The 21,184-nt window shown below is 64.5% G+C and overlaps 1 protein-coding gene across 5 annotated transcripts; it reads left to right on the forward strand.

Annotated features, from left to right (window-relative positions):
- The first annotated feature begins 1,503 nt into the window (after positions 1 to 1,503).
- On the forward strand, positions 1,504 to 20,632 carry MICALL2 (MICAL like 2). 5 transcript variants are annotated; one of them, XM_081136450.1, is made up of 17 exons: positions 1,504 to 1,766; positions 9,485 to 9,533; positions 10,290 to 10,431; positions 11,208 to 11,395; positions 12,206 to 12,321; positions 12,531 to 13,316; positions 14,562 to 14,830; positions 15,171 to 15,264; positions 16,447 to 16,607; positions 17,119 to 17,283; positions 17,759 to 17,823; positions 17,905 to 18,028; positions 18,170 to 18,260; positions 18,346 to 18,419; positions 19,023 to 19,137; positions 20,011 to 20,057; positions 20,440 to 20,632. In XM_081136450.1, exons 1-17 carry the CDS (start codon positions 1,624 to 1,626, stop codon positions 20,514 to 20,516), a joined length of 2,706 nt encoding a protein of 901 aa, XP_080992576.1. In that variant the 5' UTR covers positions 1,504 to 1,623; the 3' UTR covers positions 20,517 to 20,632. The 5 variants fall into 5 exon arrangements, with proteins under 5 accessions (XP_080992576.1, XP_080992575.1, XP_080992577.1 ...); XM_081136449.1 differs by having other exon boundaries at positions 1,526 to 1,766; positions 20,425 to 20,632; XM_081136451.1 differs by having other exon boundaries at positions 1,526 to 1,766; positions 14,562 to 14,623.
- Positions 20,633 to 21,184: the final 552 nt, after the last annotated feature.

Here is a 21,184-nt window from a genome sequence, read left to right on the forward strand (position 1 = left end):
ACAGGAGGAACTGCTGTGTGTGAGTGCTGGTAGGGTCACCACCACAAAGGCTGCCTCCCAGCCGCTGTGCCCAGAGCAGCCCACGTGGCGACCGAGGGGGACATCTCACCGACTTTTCCAGTTCTCCTCACTGCTGCCTTGAGGTCAAGAAAACCTGTTGGCTCCTGTTCCAGGGCGGGCCACTTGCAGGCTGAACACATGGCCCTTTGTCCTCATGCTGGGAACCCCCGGAGGTGTGGGCAGCAGCCGTGGCCCGCGAGCATCCCAGGTCTCGGGGGCCCTCTGCCCAGCCCCTGCCTGCACGCCCCTGAGACCGGAGCTCGCTGTCTGCACCCAGGTCCCGCTCACCCTGTCGGGCAGCCGGGTGTCCACACCCCAGGGCCCACCTGCAGGGAAGAGCTGGGCCTGGGCGGAGGACCTGGGCTTCTGCTCCTTTGAGTGGGCACGGGGAGGCACCCCGTCCCGTGCCAGGGGCCACTCCGGGGAAAACACCTTCCTTCCTGCTTGTGGGCCTTGTCTGGACAAGCCCTGGGGCTGGGCGGCCAGGGGGGTGGGTTCTGGCGGCCGGGCTTCCGGCTGCCTGTCGGGTTCCCTGGGAAGAATGCATAGGGAGCCCCCCACAACTGGACAACAGGGCCCTCCGGGGGTGCTTTCCTTGGTGACCTGTGGCACAGACCTCTCAGTGGGAACTGGGAATGGGGGGCTCTGGGCACCAGGAGCGGCCAGGGCGGGTGCAGGAGGGAGCGGGGTGGGAGCCTCTTCTGAGTTGGGAGGAGGGAGCCCGCCTTGCCTGGCCCCCCAGCGGGCGGGAGAACCCCAGTGGGCACCTGACTTTTTATTTTTTTATTTTTTTAACCCTCGCCTGAGGATATGTTTTTATTGACTTTAGAGGGAGGAGGGGAGAGCACAGGACGCTCCAGCCAGGGAGCCACCGGCCGGGGCAGAGCCCCCACGGAAGTCCCTTCCCGGGGTCACCCTGCGCCGGGCGTTGGGGGGCGCTCCCGGGAGACCACGGGCTGTGTCCTTCGTGCGACCCTGGCCGGCCTGTTTCCCCGTCTCCCCTCCCATGAGGGCGGTGGTGGGGGGCGGAGGGGCACTGGAAAGGGGGCGGCCCCGAAGAACCCCGGGAGCCGCCGAGGCCGCAGCCCAGGCGGGCGATGCCCTGGTCCCGGCGGGCGGCTGCCGCGGGGGGAGGCGGCGGGGCGGGGCCGGACGGGGGCGGGGCCTGGAGGTGGGCGGGGCCTGGCCGAGGCCGCAGCCAGTGCGGACCCTGGGGGGCGGGCCCGGAGCGACGGGGCCCTGGCAGGGGGCGGGGCCTGGAGTGAGGGGCGGGGCCCTGTGGGGCCGCAGCCAGTGGGGTCCTGGTGGGCGGGGCGCTCCGGGGGCGGGGCCCTGATGGAGGGGCGGGCCTGTGGGGCCGCAGCCAGTGCGGGCCCTGGTGGGCGGGGCGCCCCGGGGGCGGGGCCCAGGTGGGCGGGGCCGGCGGGCGGACTCTCCGGGCCGCTGCGGTCCCGCCGGCTGCACGGCCGGCTGCGCGTCCCGGGGCTCGGGGCGCGGGGCGCGGGCCCCCCTTTCTCGCGGCGACGTCCCTGGCGCCTGCCGCGCGGGCGGCGCGCTGCCCACATGGCCGCCATCAAGGCGCTGCAGCAGTGGTGCGGGCAGCAGTGCCAGGGCTACCGGGACGTGAGCATCACCAACATGACCACGTCGTTCCGCGACGGCCTGGCCTTCTGCGCCATCCTGCACCGCCACCGGCCCGACCTCATGTGAGTGCCCGGCCCCCCGAGGCGCCCCGGGGGCCCCGCGAGCACGTCCCCCGAGGCCCTGGGCCGCGGCCAGGACGCCGGCGCCCCGCCGGCTTAGTCAGGCGGTGACTCAGGCCCGCGTTCCGCTGTCGGGGCGCAGCCGCCCTCCCTGCGGTCTCCCTGGGGGGGTCACTCGGGGCTTCCTGTGGGCTGCTGCCCCTCCCCCAGCTTCCCAGGGACTTTTAGGGTGCAGCCCGGGGGCACTGAGGGGGAGGGGCAGTGCAGAGCAGGAAGCCCGAGCCCCCGCCCCGCGTCCTGCCAGGGCCCCTGCACCTTAGGGTGACAGGGGATGAGTGGAGGCAGCGCCGACCCCTGGGAGCGAGGGCGGTGGGCAGGGGGGGGCCAGGCCTCCCCCCCAGGATAGCCCCGGAGGCGAGGCTGGGAGGCTGGGAGGCGGGAGGCTGGGAGGCTGGGAGGCTGGGAGGCTGGAAGCCGGGAGGCTGGGAGCTGGGAGGCTGGAAGCCGGGAGGCTGGGAGCCGGGAGGCTGGGAGGCTGAGAGGCTGGGAGCCGGGAGGCTGGAAGCCGGGAGGCTGGGAGCCGGGAGGCTGGAAGCCGGGAGGCTGAGAGCCGGGAGGCTGGGAGGCTGAGAGGCTGGGAGGCTGGGAGGCTGGAAGCTGGGAGGCTGGAAGCTGGGAGGCTGAGAGGCTGGGAGCTGGAGGCTGGGAGGCTGAGAGGCTGGAGGCTGGGAGGCTGAGAGGCTGGAAGCTGGGAGGCTGAGAGGCTGGAAGCTGGGAGGCTGAGAGGCTGGGAGCTGGAGGCTGGGAGCTGGGAGGCTGAGAGGCTGGGAGCTGGAGGCTGGGAGCTGGGAGGCTGAGAGGCTGGAAGCTGGGAGGCTGAGAGGCTGGGAGCTGGAGGCTGGGAGGCTGAGAGGCTGGGAGCTGGGAGGCTGGGAGGCTGGAAGCTGGGAGGCTGAGAGGCTGGGAGCTGGGAGGCTGGGAGGCTGGCCCTGCCTGTTGCCAGGTCCTGTCCCCACTCCTGGACCTGCTCCATCAGCTTCTCAGCAAAGCTCTTAGGCGGGGACGGGCTTGCCGAGACCCAGCTCTGAACTCCAGAGGGCAAAGCTTTGCGGGAGGGGCTCCTGGGCTAGGCGGAGGGGGCTCAGGAGGGCTCGCCTTCTGGGAAGGCCGCCTGCAGCCCTTGGCGGTTAAAGCGTTCTCCTGAGATGTCGGGGCTGGAGCCAGGGGTGGGTGGAGTAGGTTTGCAGGGAGGTAGGTGCTGCTGCCCTCAAACAGGGAAACTGAGGCCCACAGAGGAGACGCCCTGTTCAGGTCACAGAGCAGGTCAGGCACAGTCAGGGCTGGCAGTTGGGGCTCCTCCCCTGCACCCAGATGTCCCCTGTCCCCCCAAGGACTGCCTCTGAGCACCTCTCTCTGCGGGGACGCTCCTTTTGACAAAGAGGTCCCCACGCAATTCCTCTTCCCTCCTGAGGCTCTGAGATGCATTTGTGGAGCTCCAGGGAGCCCCATGTGGCACTTGGGCAGCAGCCTCTGCTCCTCACCGAGGGAGGTGCCTGGTCACCCTGGAGGCAGAAGATGTGGGGGCAGAACTGAACACCGGAAGCAGGGCAGGGGGAGGGAGACTGGGGGTGTGGAGACTGGGAGAGGAACCTGGAGCGGAGGTTGGCAGGCTGAGCACCACCAGGGTGCATGCAGGGTCCTGGAGAAGGCTGGCTGGGGACTGAGCCCAAACAGCCCAGACGAGGCCACATGAGAAGTCAGAACTTGGAGGGGAAGGTGGTGCCATTGTCTGTAGGCTCAGCAGCCTCAGGACGACCACATAGATGGAACTGGAGATTTGGGGCCTTTCTGAGCCCTGGGAGCTTCCATCTGCTCCCAGCTGTGCTGGTGCAAGAGGCCCAGTGTCTGTGTGTGTGTGTGTGTGTGCGTGTGTGTGCGCGCCTGTCCCAGCATGCACTGCCAGCGGTGAGCAGAGGCATGTACACACGGGCATGTACGAGACCTGGCACAGGCAGGCGTCACACAGCCGCTAACCTAACTGTTATTGAGCGCCTGCTGTGTGCTGAGCTCTGCATTCTCTGCAAGATGACCGGGGCCCCTGCCTTAGGGAGTGACATTTCAGTCACGGACACACAGACAGCGAAGGACACAGACTGCAAATGAGTGAATGGAAGCCCCGGGCAACTTCAGAGAGCGTGAGGGCCCGGCTGAGAGGAAGAGGAGGCTGCCCGCCCAGCCCCAGCCGCACGTGGCACGGAGTTATCTTATTTACTGCTGGCTTGGCTGTTGTCCACCTGTCCACTGGACTTTCAGCTCCACAAGGGTGGAGTGTCTGTTTGTTCTGTTCATGGCTATGTCCTCAGTGCCTGGAACAGTGTCTGGCCTATGACAGGTGCTCAGCAGATATCAGCACATAGTTGGAGGTCCGAGGATACGGGCTTGCACTTGGGGCTCAGTAGATACGGTAGGAGTTCGGTAGTTGTAAAGCTGGGGCTGTGCAGGTGGGAATGCAGAAGGGAGGAGCCGGAGGTCATGTGACCACGGAGGCAGGTATTGGAATATTGGGCCACAAGCTAAGGACAGCCCACAAGGAACAGATTCTGCCCCGCCGGGTGTCTGGCCTCCAGAACTGTGGGGGATAAATGTGTGCTGTTTTAAGCTGCCCGGTGTGTGGTCGTTTGTTACAGCGGGACCAGGGAACAGTGCAGGTTCCCGTACCCGATGGGGTGCAGCTGGGGCTCCGTAGATGCTGACTGATGAGGGGCAGGCACGGGAGGTGGGCCCTTTGTTGTCCCCATGCTGTGCGTTATTTTATTATTTTATTTTTTGAATCCTCACCTGAGTGGAAGGGAGAGAGAGAGAGAGAAACCTCGGTGTAAGACACATCGATTGGTTGCCTCTTGCACTCACCCCGACCGGGGCCGGGGACCTAGCCTGTAACCGAGGCACGTGCCCTTGGCCGGAATCAGAGCCGGGACCCTTCAGTCTGAGGTCCGACACTCCAGCCACTGAGCCAAACTGTCCAGGGCCCGTGCCTGTGCCTTAAATGCCCACATCCACGCTGACCCCTGCAGTGCCTCCGGGCTAGGCCACGGTGGCTGGGAGGGGCCATCTCCCAGTGGAGCCCCGAGCTGCCCGCCAGCCCCCAGAGGCCCAGGGAGAGGAGGGGGCTGGGAAGGACGGTGCAGGGCGAGACCACCCCACACTCCCCGTCTGGCGAAGACCCTCTGGCAGCAGGAGGGTGGACATCCTGTCTCCACGTCCCCTTTGTCTCATCTCAGTCCTTCCTGCTTCATGGGAACCGTTTCCTCTTGGCCCTCGGCGGAGGGAGAGCGGCCGTGAGGAGCCGCTGGGCGCCGAGCCAACCAGGTGGGGACGGCTGCCCGCTCGCCCGGTTCCAGGAGTTCGCGGGTGGCTCTGCTCCAGGAGGCGGTGGGGCCGGCTTTGGTGGCTCCTCAGGGACCCTGGGAGGTGGGGGTGAATCTGTGGTTGAAGATGGGCTGGTGCCCGCCGCAGCCGTAAGTGTTTCCCCTGCGAGGTCAGGTGAGCAGCCCGCTGAGCCCAGCACCCACCCAGCACACGCAGCCCAGGGCGGAAACCTGTCGGGCTCCTTTGCTTCAGGGCCTGACCAGGAGGGACTGAGGTTTCCAGGAGGGGGGTGGGAGGAGGGGCAGGTTCAAGGCAGATGCCCAGGCAGGAGCCCTTCCCAGCAGCAGGCAGAGTGTCCCAGGGCTGCCCGAGGAAGGGGGGCATCGTTGCCGGGCCATTTGTAGCAGTTGTGGACGGCTGGCCCGAGTGGGGTGTCAGGGAGCCAGCTGCAAGCTCACTGGGCCTCATCCCCAGCCCGTGGTGAGGGTGACCGGACCTTTCCCTGCTCACAAGGGTGTTGGGGCCCAGGGCCAGAAGCAGGGCCGCTCCTTGACCACTATTCTAGACACACCCGCTGTTGGGGGTCAGCAGAGCCTCTCCCAGAGGCCCCCACCCAGAAGCTCAGAGGTAGCAGTTTCCCTTCCTGGGCCAGGCCCACCTCCCCTCCTACGTGAGGTCAGCAGGAAGCTGACTGGGGACAGAGGCCTTCTGTTCCTCGCCTGAGGGCCTGCTGCCCAGCCTTCCGGCCAGAATCTCCAGGATGGACGCAGGAGGGGCTGCAGGCCTCACTCCTCCAGGACAGCCCAGGGCCCAGCACCCCCGTAAACCCCCACCCTAGGCCACTGAAGAAGCCCCAGGGCTGATCCCTCTGGCTGGGCCCAGCTCTGGGCCCGGGGTGGAGGCCAGGGTCCACAGGCAGGTGGAGTGTGGGTCTCCATCCACCACCCCAGGGGGCCCTCAGCCACAGTCCTCAGTGTCTGGAGTCCAAACCCCTCCCTGCCCCCACCCCATCCCTTGAAAGCTCAGTCTCCCCTGCAGACCCGCCCTGGGTCACTGACCGCTCCTCAGTGAAATGCCTGTGGAGGCCTGAGTGGGTAGCCGGCGGAGGTGCCTCATTTGCCCACCAGGTACAAGAAGGTGGGGGCCTTGGAACCAGCCCTGCCTAGGGCCTCAGGCACCTGGTCAGGGCCCCCCTCTCCCAAGGTCTGTCCCAGCGTGTCTGTCTGTTGGAGTCTCTTTCCCCTGAACCCTGTCTCCCCACCTCTGCTGGGTGGCCTCTCCTGTCTTGTCTCTGTCCCCCTCCATCTCTCTCTGCCGTCTCTGTCTCCGCCTCCAGCTCTCTGTCTGTCCCTCTGTTTCCCCTTCACTGCAGGATTAACTCCAGATGTGCCGGAGGTGCCTGGAGAAAGCTCCGAGAATGGCTTTCCCTTCTGTCGGCCCCAGCGCGCCCCCTCACCCCCCTCTACCCCCACCCCCCAAGGCTGCATTTTATTCCAGGAAATAAACAGCATGAGGTCAGCTCTCCAGGAATTTGGAGGGACACACATGCCCTGGAACCTCCAGGCAGCCTGGGGTCAACAGTCCTGGTCAGTTGTGGCCACGGGAGGCAGGCAGGGGGGCCGGGCTGGGCGCATGGTGGCATTAGGCAGACAGAAGTTCAGGACATGTGGACCCAGTGGGGCCATTCACTGGGCTGGTGATGGAAGAAGTGAATGCCGACGGGACGCTCACACCGCAGCATTTATGGAGCGCCGGCTGTGTGCCTGGCCCTGGCGGGTACCTCGGAGTTCCAAACCTGTGGTCCAATAAGGCCTTAAACATAAGCCGGTGCCTCCTCGAGGGCCACCCAAGGCCAGAGTGTCCATCCACCGGGCTGCTGACTGGGCGCTTCAACTGCAGCAGTGGGTGGGCCCCTGGTCAGGGTCGGGTGTCGGTGGCCGGATCCTCCTGGGGCTCCTGTCCTGGCGTGTGGATGGCCATCTTCCCTCTGTGCGCATATCCGTGTCCTAGTGTCCCTTTTGATGAGGACACCGTCTTTTTGGATCAGGGCCACCCTAGTGACCTCATTTCAGGTGGATTCTCTCTGTAAAGACCGTTTCCAAATCAGGTCACATTCTGAGGTCCTGGGGTTGAGGACTCCAGCAGATCGTTTAGGGGGCACAACCCAGCCTGGCCCACCAGGGCCCCCCCCGCTGGCAGAAGGCTGGTCTGGCTGGGCTTCCTGAGGCCGGGCGGGGTCCCCCCTTGGTGCTCTTTGAAGGGGTTGGCAAGGCAGCCCTTAGCCTGGTGATTTCCGCAGCCCTGAGCCCATGCTGGGAGGGACGTGCGCTTGGGCACTGGCCTGAGCAGCCACAGGCTGAGCAGTGTCCACTGGGGGAGGCTGGGGGAGCCCGGCCCTGGAGGGACTGGCCGGGTGCTCAGGCCCAGCACAGAGGCCTCAAGTGCCCAGGAGCAGCTTGGACTTGGTCCTGAGGGACTTGGTCCTGAGGGACTTGGGCCCTGGAACTCCAGTGAAGGGCAGTTCTGCAGCCTCGGACCTGCTCACCTCTGACCCTGCTCAGCGGGGGCTGGCATGTCTCCTGGGTGCCCCGATCTACCTGGAGCTCTGGGGAACTCACTCTGGGCCTGGGGAGGAAAGAGCCCCACAGGGCAACTGGCAACCCCGAGCCCACAGGCTGCAGCCCCTGGGAGTTTGAGGCTGATTCAGGGGGCAAGGGGCCTCCTCCCATTTGTTTGGAGACAAAGCAGAACTTGTTTCCTTGCCCTCCCTCCACGGGGCATTTCGCTGAGGAGCGGTCAGTGACCCAGGGCGGGTCTGCAGGGGAGACTGAGCTTTCAATGGATGGGGTGGGGGCAGGGAGGGGTTTGGAGCCCCAGACACTGAGGGCCGTGGCTGAGGGCCCCCTGGGGTGGTGGATGGAGACCCACACTCCACATGCCCGTGGACATGGTTGGGGTAAAGCTGGGGTGGACAGTGGGTGCTCGGGCTGTGCTGACAAATGCCTTACCCACCCTTCCCGCTCCTCTGGTCATCTGTCCGCCCAGAAACAAATGTGTCCCCCATCCTGTCCTGCCCACAAAGCGCCGTCTGTGCTCGCGGGTGGTCTCGGCATCTGGAACGCGTTACCTGGGAGGTGGTCCGAGTGGAAGCGGGGAGGTTTCCGGGAGAGCCGGGCAGGTTAATGAATGGTGGGGCCTCCGGGGGAGGCGGGTAGACGCAGCCCCGGCCTCTCCCACTCCCCACCCCGTGGCCTGGCCTCAGTAACAGGCTGTCCGGCGTTGTGATGGGGTCTCTGGTCAGCTGGCCACAGGGCTTCGGCTGCCCCTCTGTGTGAGACCTACCTGGCCTTCAACAGGGTCCCCAGATTCACTCACAGAAACTTCAGCTGTCCCGTCCCACGGGACACTGAGGCCCCGGGAGAAGAGAGGGCTCGCACGGGGTCAGCAGCGCAACCTGGGGGAGTCAGATGCACCCTCTCCCCAGCTCTGAGGCTTCTGAAACAATCCAGGTCATGCTGAAGTTTCAGGAATTCGGTTCAGGCCCCAAGGAAGCAACACGGACAGATAGGCAGACAGATCTGTTTAATCTGCTGGGGTCTGGCAGTGTTTTCTGCTCAGAGTGTCCTCCTGGGCACTCGAGGGGCTGTGGTGCCCACGCTGGGCATGGGCTCAGGGCGCTGGCGGCCTGGCTGTGGGACCCCGTGACTGGGACGTCCTGCACCCTGTGGTCAAGTGTGTATGTGGGACGGGGGCTCTAATATTCTCAGCCATGAGAAGGAGGGTCTGTCCCCTCGGGAGGAGGCTGGACGCCTGGTGGGCACTTAATGCCACGTCCCAAGTGGTCCAACCTCGAAAGCCTGGACCCTGGAGCCGCAGCCTGGCTTTGGTCTTCCCTGCTGTGTGACCTTGGGCAAGTCACAGAGCCCCTTGTGCCTCAGTTTCCTCACCCATGAGCGGCGGGCATTGCTAGCATGTGGGGGCGTGAGCACTGACTGAGCGGGTGTCATGGGAGGTGCTGGGGGACCAAAGAATGGTGGGGGGTGGCAGAGCTTCATTCCTCTGTACACCACTGTCCCTGCCCTGGGAGCCTCCCGCGTCCACCCATGTTCTCACCCCCGGGACATACCAGCCCAGAGCTCAGAGGGGTTTGGAGGCAGCCCCCGAGCTGTGCCCTCTGTGTTCAGGGCTGGAGCCCGTGTGCCGGCCGGCCCTGCCCTCCTGAGGCCGCAGCGACCTCACCCCTTCCCAGGAACACCGCACACGTCTCGGTTTCTCCATTTGGGCGGAATGACCTCTGAGGCCCTCCTTCTTGGGGTCTGAGCTGCTTCCACCCTTGTATGTTTATCTCCTAGAAACTACGACTCTCTCAGGAAGGAGAACATTTATGAGAACAACAAGCTGGTGAGTCCCTGTCCCTGACCCGACCCCGCCAGTGGAGGGGAGCTGTGGAGGGAGGCCGGGTCACTGGAGCTCTGCAGCTGTCCCGGGCCCCGTGACACCAGCTGCCCGGAAATAGCCTCTGACCTGTAGCAAGCCCACTGGTCCCCTTCTTCTGAGCAGAGGGTGGGGCGGTGTCTGGACCCTCCTTCCCATCCAAGGCAGAGCCAGCCCAAAGGTGGCTCTGGGAGAGCAGGGCCCTTGGATGGGTCCTGGGTGGGCCATTGGCTGCTCCTCCCCTGGGGAACCACCGCCCTGGCCACCAGGGTCCTGCACACCCTGCCTCCAGCCATGCTGTGGGCTGCCCTGTGTCCCAGCTATGAGCCTTCCCTGGGCCAGCCAGCCTGTCTCATTGCTGCAGAGTAGGCTTCGTGACAGAGGGCTGGTGACAGAGGGCAGAGTCCACCCCTCGTTGTCCGTGTGCCCTGTGCTCTCGCTGGGTGGGGACAGGGCCTCGGCTGATGCTTATTAGGAGCCCACGGGCGCCAGCTCCCGAGCTCCTTCAGTCTGGCACGGTCAGGATGTGATCCCCATTGTACAGATGAGTAAACTGAGCCCCAGGGAGGTCATCCAGGCTGAGCCGAGCTGGAACCTTGAACCCAGACTTTTCTGGGCTCCTAGTGGGTTTCTTGCCTCTGGCACCTTCTGGGTGAGCTGGTGGCCTGGTTGAGGAGGACGAGGGGTCTCCAGCCCGCTCCCTGCTGACCACCCCTCCCAAAGGCCTTCCGCGTGGCAGAGGAGCAGCTGGGCATCCCAGCCCTGCTGGACGCCGAGGACATGGTGGCCCTGAAGGTGCCAGACCGGCTGAGCATCCTGACCTACGTGTCGCAGTACTACAACTACTTCCACGGACGCTCCCCCAGTGAGCGGTGCTCCCCTGCTGCCCTCCCGCCAGCACCCAGCCCTGCCCTGTGGCCGCAGGCAGCTCCCGGTGCCACGGCTTCCTCCCCGGGGGCCCTGGCTCAGAGCAGGCTCAGCAGGCCCCACTTTCTCTTGTCCACTGAACAGACAAACCAGCTCCCCTCCGCCCCCTCCTGGGCCTCGGTTTCCCTGTCTGTGCCCCTGGGGTCTGTGCCTATCTGTCCTGCCTCAGGTGCTTGGCAGGCCCCCGAGGGCTTCCAGGCACAGCTCCCAGTGTCCCCCCATTTGTTCCTGACATTCAGCCCTGGTGGCTGGGGGTGGGAGAGTGAGAGGGCAGCTCCAGGCCTGGCGGGCAGGGAGAGGCAAGCCGAGGCCACTCTTTTCCAGCCGCTTTGTGCTTCATGCCTTCCCCCCACATTCCTTGCCCAGGCTTTAGAAATCCCCAGAATCACTCTGGGCGAGGGGCCAGGCCCGCCTTTTCATTCCCACTTTGTGGAGAAACAGAAAAGTCCCTCATTCCTGACCCCAGATCAGGGGGAGGGAGCGGAGGGTGTCGGTGAGGCCAGGCTCCAGCTGGGGTTGGCATTGGCTGCTTGCTGGGGCTGCCCCTCCCCATGGGCCCCCCTGCCAGCAGGAGCTGCCCTACCTCCCCTTCCCATATTCCAGGCCCCTGGTTGGGCACCCCCACCTCCAGGGACTCAGGCAGGGGTGGCCTAGACACTTTGAGAGCCAGGGTGGGGGCTGGGCCAGTCCCCCTGACCCTGTGTCTCATGACAGTTGGGGGCATGGCCAGCATCAAGAGGCCCCCGTCAGACTCTGAAGAAGAACCATCTGGAAAGAAGGCCTCACCCCAGCTGGCCGGGCCCTTGTCCCACCCAGCCCGGGGGCAGCCGCTGTCTCCGGTCAGCACAAACACCACTGTCCAGCGGAAGGACAAGGGTACAGAGGGCCCCCCGCCGAAGGCTGTAAGCACCCAGCCCTGCCCTCCCTCTGGTTCTTGGGTTTTCCACTGGCTTTCACTGAGTGGGTCTGGACGGACTGAGTATAGCCCCTGAACCCCAGGACCCAGGATGGGGTGGGGTTCCCTTGATCCCTGCACAGCCTCAGCTGACGTTTATCAGGAGCCCATGGGGACCAGCTCCCGAGCTCCTTCAGTCTTGCATGGTCCGGATATGATCCCCATTGTGCAGATGGGTAAACTGAGGCCCAGGGAGGTCACACAAGCTAAGCTGAGCTTGAACCTTGAACCCAGACCTATCTGGGCTCCGAGTGGGTTTCTTGACTCTGGCTACTCCCTCTCCCGCGGGTCCAGGAAAGAAAGTGGGGTGTGTCCCTTCCTTCTAGGCCAGCCCAGCAAAGTGAGCTGTGCCCTGTCCCTAGTTTTCAGTGGTGGAGCCTGAAAGGGGCGGTAACTTGTGCTTGGGCGCCCCCTGCTGTCCCTGGGCTGTCACACCAGGCTGCAGGGAGTTGGGGTTGGGCAGCATGTGGCCGGGATGTTGGGAGTTGGATTGGATTTCTGTGCCTTGAGGTGGGAATTTGGGGAGTTCTGGCCCCTCGATACTCCCAAAGCCAGGCCTCCAGCCCCATCCCCTGGGCCAGGCTGGAGACCCTGAACTTGGTGTCCAGCTGGCCTGGGCATGAGCCCCGGCTGCTCCTCTGTGGCCTCAGTTCTCTGGTCCATGAAGTGGGGTCTTCTCGGGGCTGATTGGGCAGCTGTCAGGAGGGGGGCTGGGCCAAGGGGGGAGCTCAGGACCTCAGCTGTAACCCTTCCCAAGGGCCAGGGCACGGCGGGCGGCTCTGTCAGCAGCGCCTGCGGGGTCTGCGGCCAGCACGTGCACCTGGTGCAGCGATACCTGGCCGACGGGAAGCTGTACCATCGGAGCTGCTTCAGGTAGGCCCGTGTGTGCCTGGGGGGGAGCTGAGGGCACAAGCACTTTCTGGGGTGTCTGCCCCCCTAACCGGTCCTTGGAGGAGTCTGACTCAGAGGTTGGCAGCCATGAGAGGGGTTCGTGCGTGAACGGACACGGGAACACCTGAGCATAGTCTCTGGGGTCTGGGTCGAGTGACGCCAGCTGGGGCTCCCTGTCTCCGCCCCCCCAGGTGTAAGCAGTGCTCCAAAACCCTGCGCCCCGGCGCCTACAGTTCTACGGCAGAGCGAGGCGTCTTCATCTGTTCCAGCCACCACCCCACAGCCGCCTCTACAAGCCCCACGTTGCCGGGCCTGGCCCTCAGACAGCCAGGGGCCATCCCCACAGACTCCAAGTCCCCCAGTGCCCACCAGACAGCCCAGGAGGCGCGTGGGTGGAGAAGTGCAGGGCCAGAGGCCAGGCCTGCAGCCCGGGAGCTCGTGGGCAACTCAACAGCCAAAGGCTTCGTTCCTTCTGCGGCTTACCCCCCGGTGACCACTTCCTCCCATGTCCCCTTGGGGAGCCTGTCTGGGCCCAAGCTCTCAGCGGGCCCTGTGGGTGGCAAGGCCAGTAAGCGTGTGACCAACAGCTCCCCGACAGGGTGGTCATCGCCAGCACAGGACACGGCAACAGTCAGCCCCCGTCCTTCTGTGACCCTGAGCGCCCTGGACCCTCACCCGGCCACACAACAAGGCTGGGCAACCCCCCAAGTGTCAGCCCCCCAGACTAAGCTCAGTTCAAGCCCAGTGTCCCCAGGCCCAGCAGATGCCCCGGCCTGGACCCCGTCAGCCTCCAGGACACAGCAGGCCCGGGAGAGGTTCCTGCAGGCGCCTGGAGCCGCCCCCAGCACCGGGCCAGCCAGCAGGGCCCCAGCTGCAGCAGATGCTCCCTCCAAGGTCGACCTAAAAGAAAAGGCGCTGAGCCACCTCCAGAAGGCCCTTCCGGGGTTCGGCGGGGCTGGTGCTCAGGCGCTTGGCAGGTGTGTGGAGGAGGACGACTGGGGTCCCCAGAGGACAGAGGGGTTGGGATGGCTGGGGCTCTGCCCTGGCTGGCCATGCGATGGTGGGCTTCATCCCCCAGCCACAGTCTCCTCATCTGGGAAATGGGGAGGAGACAGGGGAGCCAGAGTGCTTGGTGGGCAGTGGGAGGGGACCACAGTTACCACTGTGGCTGCCTCTGCATGCTTTTGGGGGGGTGCAGGTACAGCAACACTGTCAACCGGGGCCCCCATGTGGCACACGCTCAGTCCTGCTGAGGACACCTGTTTAACATGAGGATGCAGGGGCTGGAGTGGTCTGGGTGTCACCTGCCTGACCCGAGTGGGGCTCTGAGCCACCCCTGCCCATGTCCCAGCCCTGCCTGTGCCTTCTGCACACTGGACACGGAGCAGAGGCTGTCATGGGATGAAGGAGGGTCTCTGTCAGTGTCCTGGGGCAGCTGGGATAAAGCGCTGTGGATGGGGGGACTGACCCAGCAGACACTGGTCTGCTCACAGCTCGAGCCCAGAGTGTGAGATCGAGGTGTTGCAGGGCCAGCTCCCTCCTCAGGCTCTAGGGAGGGTCTTTCCTGCCTCTTCCAGCTTCTGGAGGCCCTGGGCATCCCTTGGCTCATGGCTGCACCCTCCCTCTATGCCTCTGTCATCGCATGTCTGTTTCCCTCTGTGTCTATGTGTCTGTTCTTCTGTCTCTTATAAGGACATTGGATGTAGGGCCACCTTAATTCAGGATGACCTCACCCTAACTTGATTACACTGGCAGAGGGCCTATTTCCATGCCGGGCGGACATGAATTTGGGGGACCCCATTCACCTCACTCCTCACCTAGTGAGTAAGGAGACCCCACGCCTGGCTGGCTAACAACGCGGTGCCCACTGCCTCATGCTCCCCCTCCGCTCGGAGCTGCCCCATGGCTCCCAGGTTGGCCACAGGACCAGGAGAGTGAGCTCGGCAGGCCCAGGCCAGCCCACAGCCCTGCGCAGGTGGAGGAGGGAGGGGCTGGGGGCATGCCCCCCCACATCCACACATGGTGTGTGTTTTGGGGGCACTTAATTCTCATTCCACACCAGCGTTAAACAGGAGAGCAAGTCAGGCACTGACGGACCCCAGTGCCAGGAGTGGTGTCCGTGACCTGTCCCTCCTCCCTCAGAGGGGCTTCTGCCTGGGTGGGGTCATGGAGGGAGGGACTCCTGGGTCCACTCTACCTGATGCCCACTCTCACACCCACAGGCCTTCCACAGCCACCTCCCCTGCTTCAAATTGCCTTCCCAGAACTGAAGGGCCACGGGCAGGTCCGTCTGCCAAGCTGTCACAGTCGGCGTCTCCCCAGACCCTTAGCCCCCCTGCAAGGACTGAGCCACCAGCCCCCCTAAGTGTGGGCACCACTGCGAGGGCATCCACGTCGCCCCAGGCAGGCGGGAAGAGCTCAGCTGTATCCTTAGGGGTCAGCAGGGCAGGTGCTGGCTCTAGGCTGAAGCCAGAGGCCCAGCTGGGAAAGGGTAAGAGCTCCACAGTGAGGGGCACGGCGTTCAGGGGGTGGCCCACAGACATGGCCAGTCGTCATCCATAGGGCTCACTTGGGCACTGTTTGGCAGCAGGGAAGTTGAGGCCCAGAGAAGCAGTGTGATTCCTCCAGGCACACAGCACAGGTGGCCGGGCTGGAAGTCCTGTGCCCGCCTCCCAGCCAGTGCTCCTTCCCTTGACCCTGGCTGCTGGGGGCACCTGAGGGTGGGACAGCTGTAGGAAGATGCAGTGGGGCGCAGCCTTTCCCAGTAGACTCCTCCCCTTTCCTGGAGCCCCCCTCCCCCAATATGACCTGTCGCCCCGCCCTCCACCCAGGCCCGAGTGCCAGCGCCCAGAAGGATGAGGAGGATGGGCCGGCAGGATGGAGGGGCCGCCTGAAGCCCGTGGAGAAGAAAAACCCAGCTGAGAGGTGAGGGCATCCATGGGTGGGGCTGGGCTCTGGGGGCTCGTGCACCTGCACCTGCACCTGTGCCTGTGGGTTTGTGCTCATGGGGCTCAAGCAGGAGCCTGTGCCCCAGGGCTACACAGGGCCTGGCACATAGTAGATGCTCAAAAAATTCTCACAGGTGAAAGACACACATTGATCGATCAACACACCCACAAGCAGGGATGTGGGCACATCACAGCACTGCAACTGAGTGGCAGCAGCCATCTCGCACTGCGTGAGCATTGGGACAGCTCACACCAGCCTGAGCGAGGGGACAGCTCACATCAGCCTGAGTGACGGGACAGTTCACACTAACCTGAGTGACGGGACATTCACACTAACCTGAGTGGGGGGGGCGCGGACAGTTCACACCAGCCTGAGTGACGGTACAGTTCACACCAGCCTGAGTGACTGGGGGGGGGCGGGACAGTTCACACCAGCCTGAGTGACAGGACAGCTCACACCAGCCTGAGTAATGGGGGGACAGTTCACACCAGCCTGAGTGACAGGACAGCTCACACCAGCCTGAGTAATGGGGGGACAGTTCACACCAGCCTGAGTGACTGGGGGGGACAGGACAGTTCACACCAGCCTGAGTGACTGGGGGGGACAGGACAGGTCACACCAGCCTGAGTAATGGGGGGACAGTTCACACCAGCCTGAGCGATGGGACAGCTCACACCAGCCTGAGTGACAGGACAGCTCACACCAGCCTGAGTGACAGGGGACGGCTCACACTGGCCTGAGTGACCGGGTGGCTCACATTGGCCTGAGTGACACAGGGACACATTCCCTACGTATAACTGGAAAGTCAGGAAGGTGGGCAGCTGGGGTGGGTCCATCAGGGCCCCTGGAATCCTTCCAAGGACACGCCACAGGCAGGAGGGTCAGGCAGGCGCTCAAGTTCACCCTGGTCGCTGGGCTTATGGGCCCAGGGTCAGCTGCGCAGAGCGACTGTGACCCCTGAGCACGTGCCCACACCTGCGGAAGGGGTGCCCAGGTGAACACACACCTGTGCTCTGGGAGGGTCACAGGTGGCAGGCACCTGTCTTGGGGCACACCACACGGCCCTTCCATTCTTTGGCTGCGTGTTGGCCTCAGGCTTGTCTGTGGGTGTGGGAGCCACCGGCCCCTTTCTCTGCTGACTTCCTGCCTTCTGTCCAGGGCCCCAGAGCTGACAGAGCCGAGGGTCCTGGGGGAGCCGAGGGCAGGGAATACTCCCCAGAAGGTCCCTGGGAGCTCTGAGGGGGGCGTCTGCATCACCCTGACCCCTGTGCGGCCTGACAAGACAGTGGGCCTGGCTGGCCCCCAGCCCAACCTCTCAGGTAATTCCCAGCAGGAAATCAGGGTCCCAGCGACCTCCTCCCCTACCCAACCCCCCACTCTGGGAACATGGGTCTAGGGGGTTATCTTCTCTGGGGGAGGCTCCCCTAGGGCTGGGACCTGTGGGGCCACCCTTCCAGGGAAATGGAAGAGGGACAGTGGCCCTGGTCAGCCAGAGGAGCTGGTAGTCCTGGGTAGGTGGTGGGTGCATGTATGTTGTGGGTGTGCACACGTGTGCCTGAACCTGTGCACATGCCTGTGTGAGCGAGTCTGTTCCCAGCAGTCACCCCTGCACTGTCATTTAGCCCCCCACTTCCTGTGTGACCTTGAAGGGGTCACCAGCCGATGGGGCCTATGCTGAGGGTTCTGCCCTCGCTGGCTGGTGGATGTGGCCAGCTGGGCAGCACATGGGCACAGGAAGGCTGGTGCCCTGTGGGTGACCCCAGCCCAGGGCAGGTGGCGAGGTGACCGGGCCTGCTGGTCCAACTGAGGTCTGTCTCTCGCCCATGGCAGCTGCATCTCCTTCCCCGGACCCCTCCCCGTCCCACCGCAGGAAGCTGGTCGTCCCTGCCAGCTTGGACATTTCTGGCAACTGGCTTCAGCCCAAACCCTTGCAGCAGGGAGTCCAGGCCCAGAGCTGGAAGGTGGAGGAGAAACCTTCCACTCAGGACAAACCAGGTCAGTCCAGAGGCACCGCCCTGTTTCTGTTGTTGGGGTGCAGATGAAGGAGGGGCCTCGGAGGAGGGGGTGCCCGGTGGGGATTTAAGGGGTGATTAGAGGCTGCTCCAGCCTAGAGTGGAGGGAAGGCCCCGGGGGGAGGGGACAGCAGCCGTGCAAAGGTAGGTGGCAGATAGGTGTTGATTAAGGTGGGACAGAGGAGAGGGGAGCACTGGACAGGCCTGAGTCACAGAGACCTGGGGACAATGGAGTATTTGCTCCTGGAGGGGCGGTTGACCTGAAGGGGGGCAGGGGCCAGGTGGCCACGAGGACTCATGGGGTGGTGCCTGGATCTGTCTGTGAGCTTGGCCAAGGGGCTGCGGGATGGGCGGGGAAGCTGAGGGGAGGTGCTGGGGACGTGGGGGGCAGAGCTGGGGGGGCCCAATTGTCGGGGGTCAGACCCCTGTCCAGGACACTCATCCTGCCCCTTTTCCAGGGAGACCCTTGGGCCCGGCCGATGTCCCTGCTTCACCTCGCAAGGCAGTGACCTCCCCTGTGAGGGTGAGTGGGCTGGGGGTTGGGGTGGGCCAGGAGCTCAGACCCCAGGGCATGGATTGCCCCTCACCACCCCTTCGTCCACAGCTGCACCCGGACTATATGCCGGAGGAGGAGATTCAGAGGCAGGTGCAGCAAATTGAGAGGCAGCTGGATGCCCTGGAGCACAGGGGCGTGGACCTGGAGAAGCGCCTGAGGGCAGCCGAGGGGGGTGAGCCATGCCCTTCCCGCCAAAGGCCCCACGCACCGCACCTGAGCGGCCAGCCCCCTGTCCTGGCCACAGCCAGCCTGACCCTGAGGCCACCCTTGGGGTTCTGCCAGCCCAGCAACCAGCCCCCATTCCTCTCTGCAGACGCCTTGGAGGACGTGCTCATGGTAGACTGGTTCCGGCTCATCCACGAGAAGCAGCTGCTGCTTCGGCTGGAGTCAGAGCTGATGTACAAGTGAGCGGCCACCCAAAGGTCCCCTGGTAGGCTCCTCCTCCCTTCTAGGTTGGGCAAGGCAGCCTCACACCTGTCACCTTGTCAGGGTCAGGGACCAGCACCTGGAGGAGCAGCAGCTGGACATCTTGGAGGAGCTGCGCCAGCTGATGGCCAGGCCGGGTATGTCCCATCTGCCCTCCTGCCTGGAGCCCAAGCCAGTCAGGGGGTGGGGGCCTCAGCCCAGTAGGTGGGCTGCCTGGGGTGGGCACCCGCTGGAGAGGCTGACGGGCCTCTGGAGCCTGAGGTCGAGTCTCAGTTCATCCATTTCTGGGCTGTGCATCTTTGGCCAAGTCACTCACCCTCTCTGTGCCAGGATAACATCTCTGCAGAGAGGACACTAGCTCCCAGCTCTTTCTGCTGTTGTGAGGGTTAAGTGCATGAATGCTTGATGTGCAGGGAGTGAGTGCTGACAAGTGCGGCGTTGGGTGTTCTGGGTTGGCATGGCTGAGCGGGGGGGGGGGGCCCAGTTTCCAGGTCTCTACAATAGGTGGGTTTGTGAGGATGGGTGAGGCAACCCAGGCAGGGGCCAGCCACACTCAGTCTCTGATGCGGACATTCGTTCATTCAGCCTGTTGCCAAGAGCCCAGCTGCACCCTCTGCCCCAGGTGCTCCCGAGACCCCACCCCTCCTCCAGTGGAGGAGCCTGAGTCTTGAGGAGGAGGGACACTATTCTGAGCAGGGTGGGACAGCAGGGTTCCCACTGATGGCAGGCTGTCCCTACAGAGGGTCTGAAGTCACCCCGGGACCGGCAGCGGGAGCAGGATCTGCTGACTCAGTATGTGAGCACTGTCAACAACCGCAGCGACATCGTCCACTTCCTGGATGAGGACCGGCTCAGGTGAGGGCGGGGCCAGGTGAGGGGGGGGCAGGTGAGGGGGGCAGGTGAGGGCGGGGCCAGGTGAGGGGGCCAGGTGAGGGCGGGGCCAGGTGAGGGCGGGGCCAGGTGAGGGCGGGGCCAGGCGAGGGCGGGCCCAGGCGAGGGCGGGGCCAGGTGATGGGGGGCCAGGTGAAGGCGGGAACACAGGCCTCTCCCAGGCAGGCCAGGACTGGTCACTGAGCTCAGAACCTTCGGGACCTGATCAGTGAGACTCACTATGAGCATTTTGCTGCTGGGCCCCAAGGACAGGCTCCACCCAGGCAGCCTTACAGGTCCCCCCACCAAGTACAAAGCCCCTTGCACCCCCTGTTCCCTGACCGTCAGGGTCAGCACCAGCTGTGGAACTTTCTGCGGTGAAGGGATTGCTGTTTGCGATGGTGGCCACAGGACACACGGCCTGGGTGGCGAGGAATGGAATTTTACATTTTATTTCTATTTTAAATACATGTAGCTACATGCGTCTCCTGGTGCTGCACTGGGCCACCAGCCTCATGACCATCCCCACAGAGCTTTCCTGTCCCCATGTCTGGCCAAGGGACCTGTTCTGGCCACGCAGGGTCAATGGCCAAGGTCCAGACTCAAACATGTCACTCTGAGCTTGAGGGGCCCTTGGCCCAGGATGCCCATGTCCCCTCCTGTCCCCATGTCACTGATGAGGGTCTGGACCCCGAAAGGGCAGGGACCTCCCCAGGGAGGGAGAGGGTGGTGCCAAGGTGGGGCTTGCTGGCAGGTGACCCTGGTGTCAGATGGGATCAGGGCTCAGGTGTGAGGCCGACTAAGAGGGACCCGTGTCCCCCCAGCATGCTGCTCCTCATGGCCCTGTTCCCATTTCAGAGAGCAAGAGGAGGACCAGATGCTGGAGACCATGATCCAGAAGCTGGGTAATGGGGTGGGGGGGCTGCGCCTGGGTGGGGTTGGCCTCCTGGGGGAGTGGGTGCCTCTATGGCAGCCTTGACACAGGACAGGCAGGCTCAGCCTAAGGGAATGAGTTCCCTGTCAGTTAGGGGGTCCAAGAAGCAGCTGGGGACCACCTGGTCAGGGTGAGGGGAGCGCTTTGCAGGGATGTCCAGTCCAGGTGGGCGCTCTAAAGGCAGGCACCCAGGTGGTTCCCCCGGGAGGGCAGAGGGTCTGGGCTTGTGCTGGGGCCTGGCTGCCTGCAGGTTCTGAGGGCCCAGGGCGGGTTCTGCCCAGTGGAAGGGAGGGCAGTCCCCCAGGGGCAGTGGCCAAGAGCTGGGCGAGTGTCCTCAGTGTCGCCCCCTCCAGACCTCCAGAGGAAGAAATCCAAGTTCCGCTTGTCCAAGATCTGGTCCCCGAAGGGCAGGAGCAGGACACCCGAGTGAGCTGCCTGGCTGGCTGCAGGACCCTGGCCTATGGGCTGGGCAGGGCGGGCACCGTGGGGTGGACCTGGACCACCCTCTGTGGAATTCAAGTGGCCTCAATAAAGAAACTGACCATGTGGCCTGGGTTCCGTCTCCCGTTTGCCCGCGTGCTCCTGGGTGGTCTCGCCCGAGTTGCAGGTCCGCAGCAGCATGTGGTCAGCCTGGGGCAGGTGCTGGGCTGCTCTGGGCCTGGCCAGGACGTCTGAGACGGTCATTTTAGTGGCTTCCCGGCAAGAGCTTGAGCTCTGTGACCTGGGTCCTGGGATGGAGGGATCAAGCACAGGCCCTGATGGCCTTAGCAAGGGAGTGGGGTTCCCCGACTCCAGGTGGAAGGGACATAGCTGGGCAGAGGACTGAGGGCAGCAGAGGTCCCTGCAGCTCAGACCTGAGTCCTTGCCCAGCACTGCCCACTCTTGGTGACCCAGGAGAGTGGCTTCCCCTCGGGCCTCTCTCCCCCCCTGTGACGGGCAGGGTGGTGGCTGTGTCTTCCGGAGCTGTCTCCAGTTGCTGTGGGAGCTGGTCGTGGTGGTTCCCATGGGCCCTCATAGTGGCGAAGCACCAGCATCCCCCACCAGGTGGCAGCAGGGTCACCCACGGCTCCCCGTGGGAACAGAGCCAGAGGTGCTAGC

Source organism: Miniopterus schreibersii (assembly GCF_964146895.1).
Source record: "Miniopterus schreibersii genome assembly, chromosome: 4".
Taxonomy (NCBI): domain Eukaryota; kingdom Metazoa; phylum Chordata; class Mammalia; order Chiroptera; family Miniopteridae; genus Miniopterus; species Miniopterus schreibersii.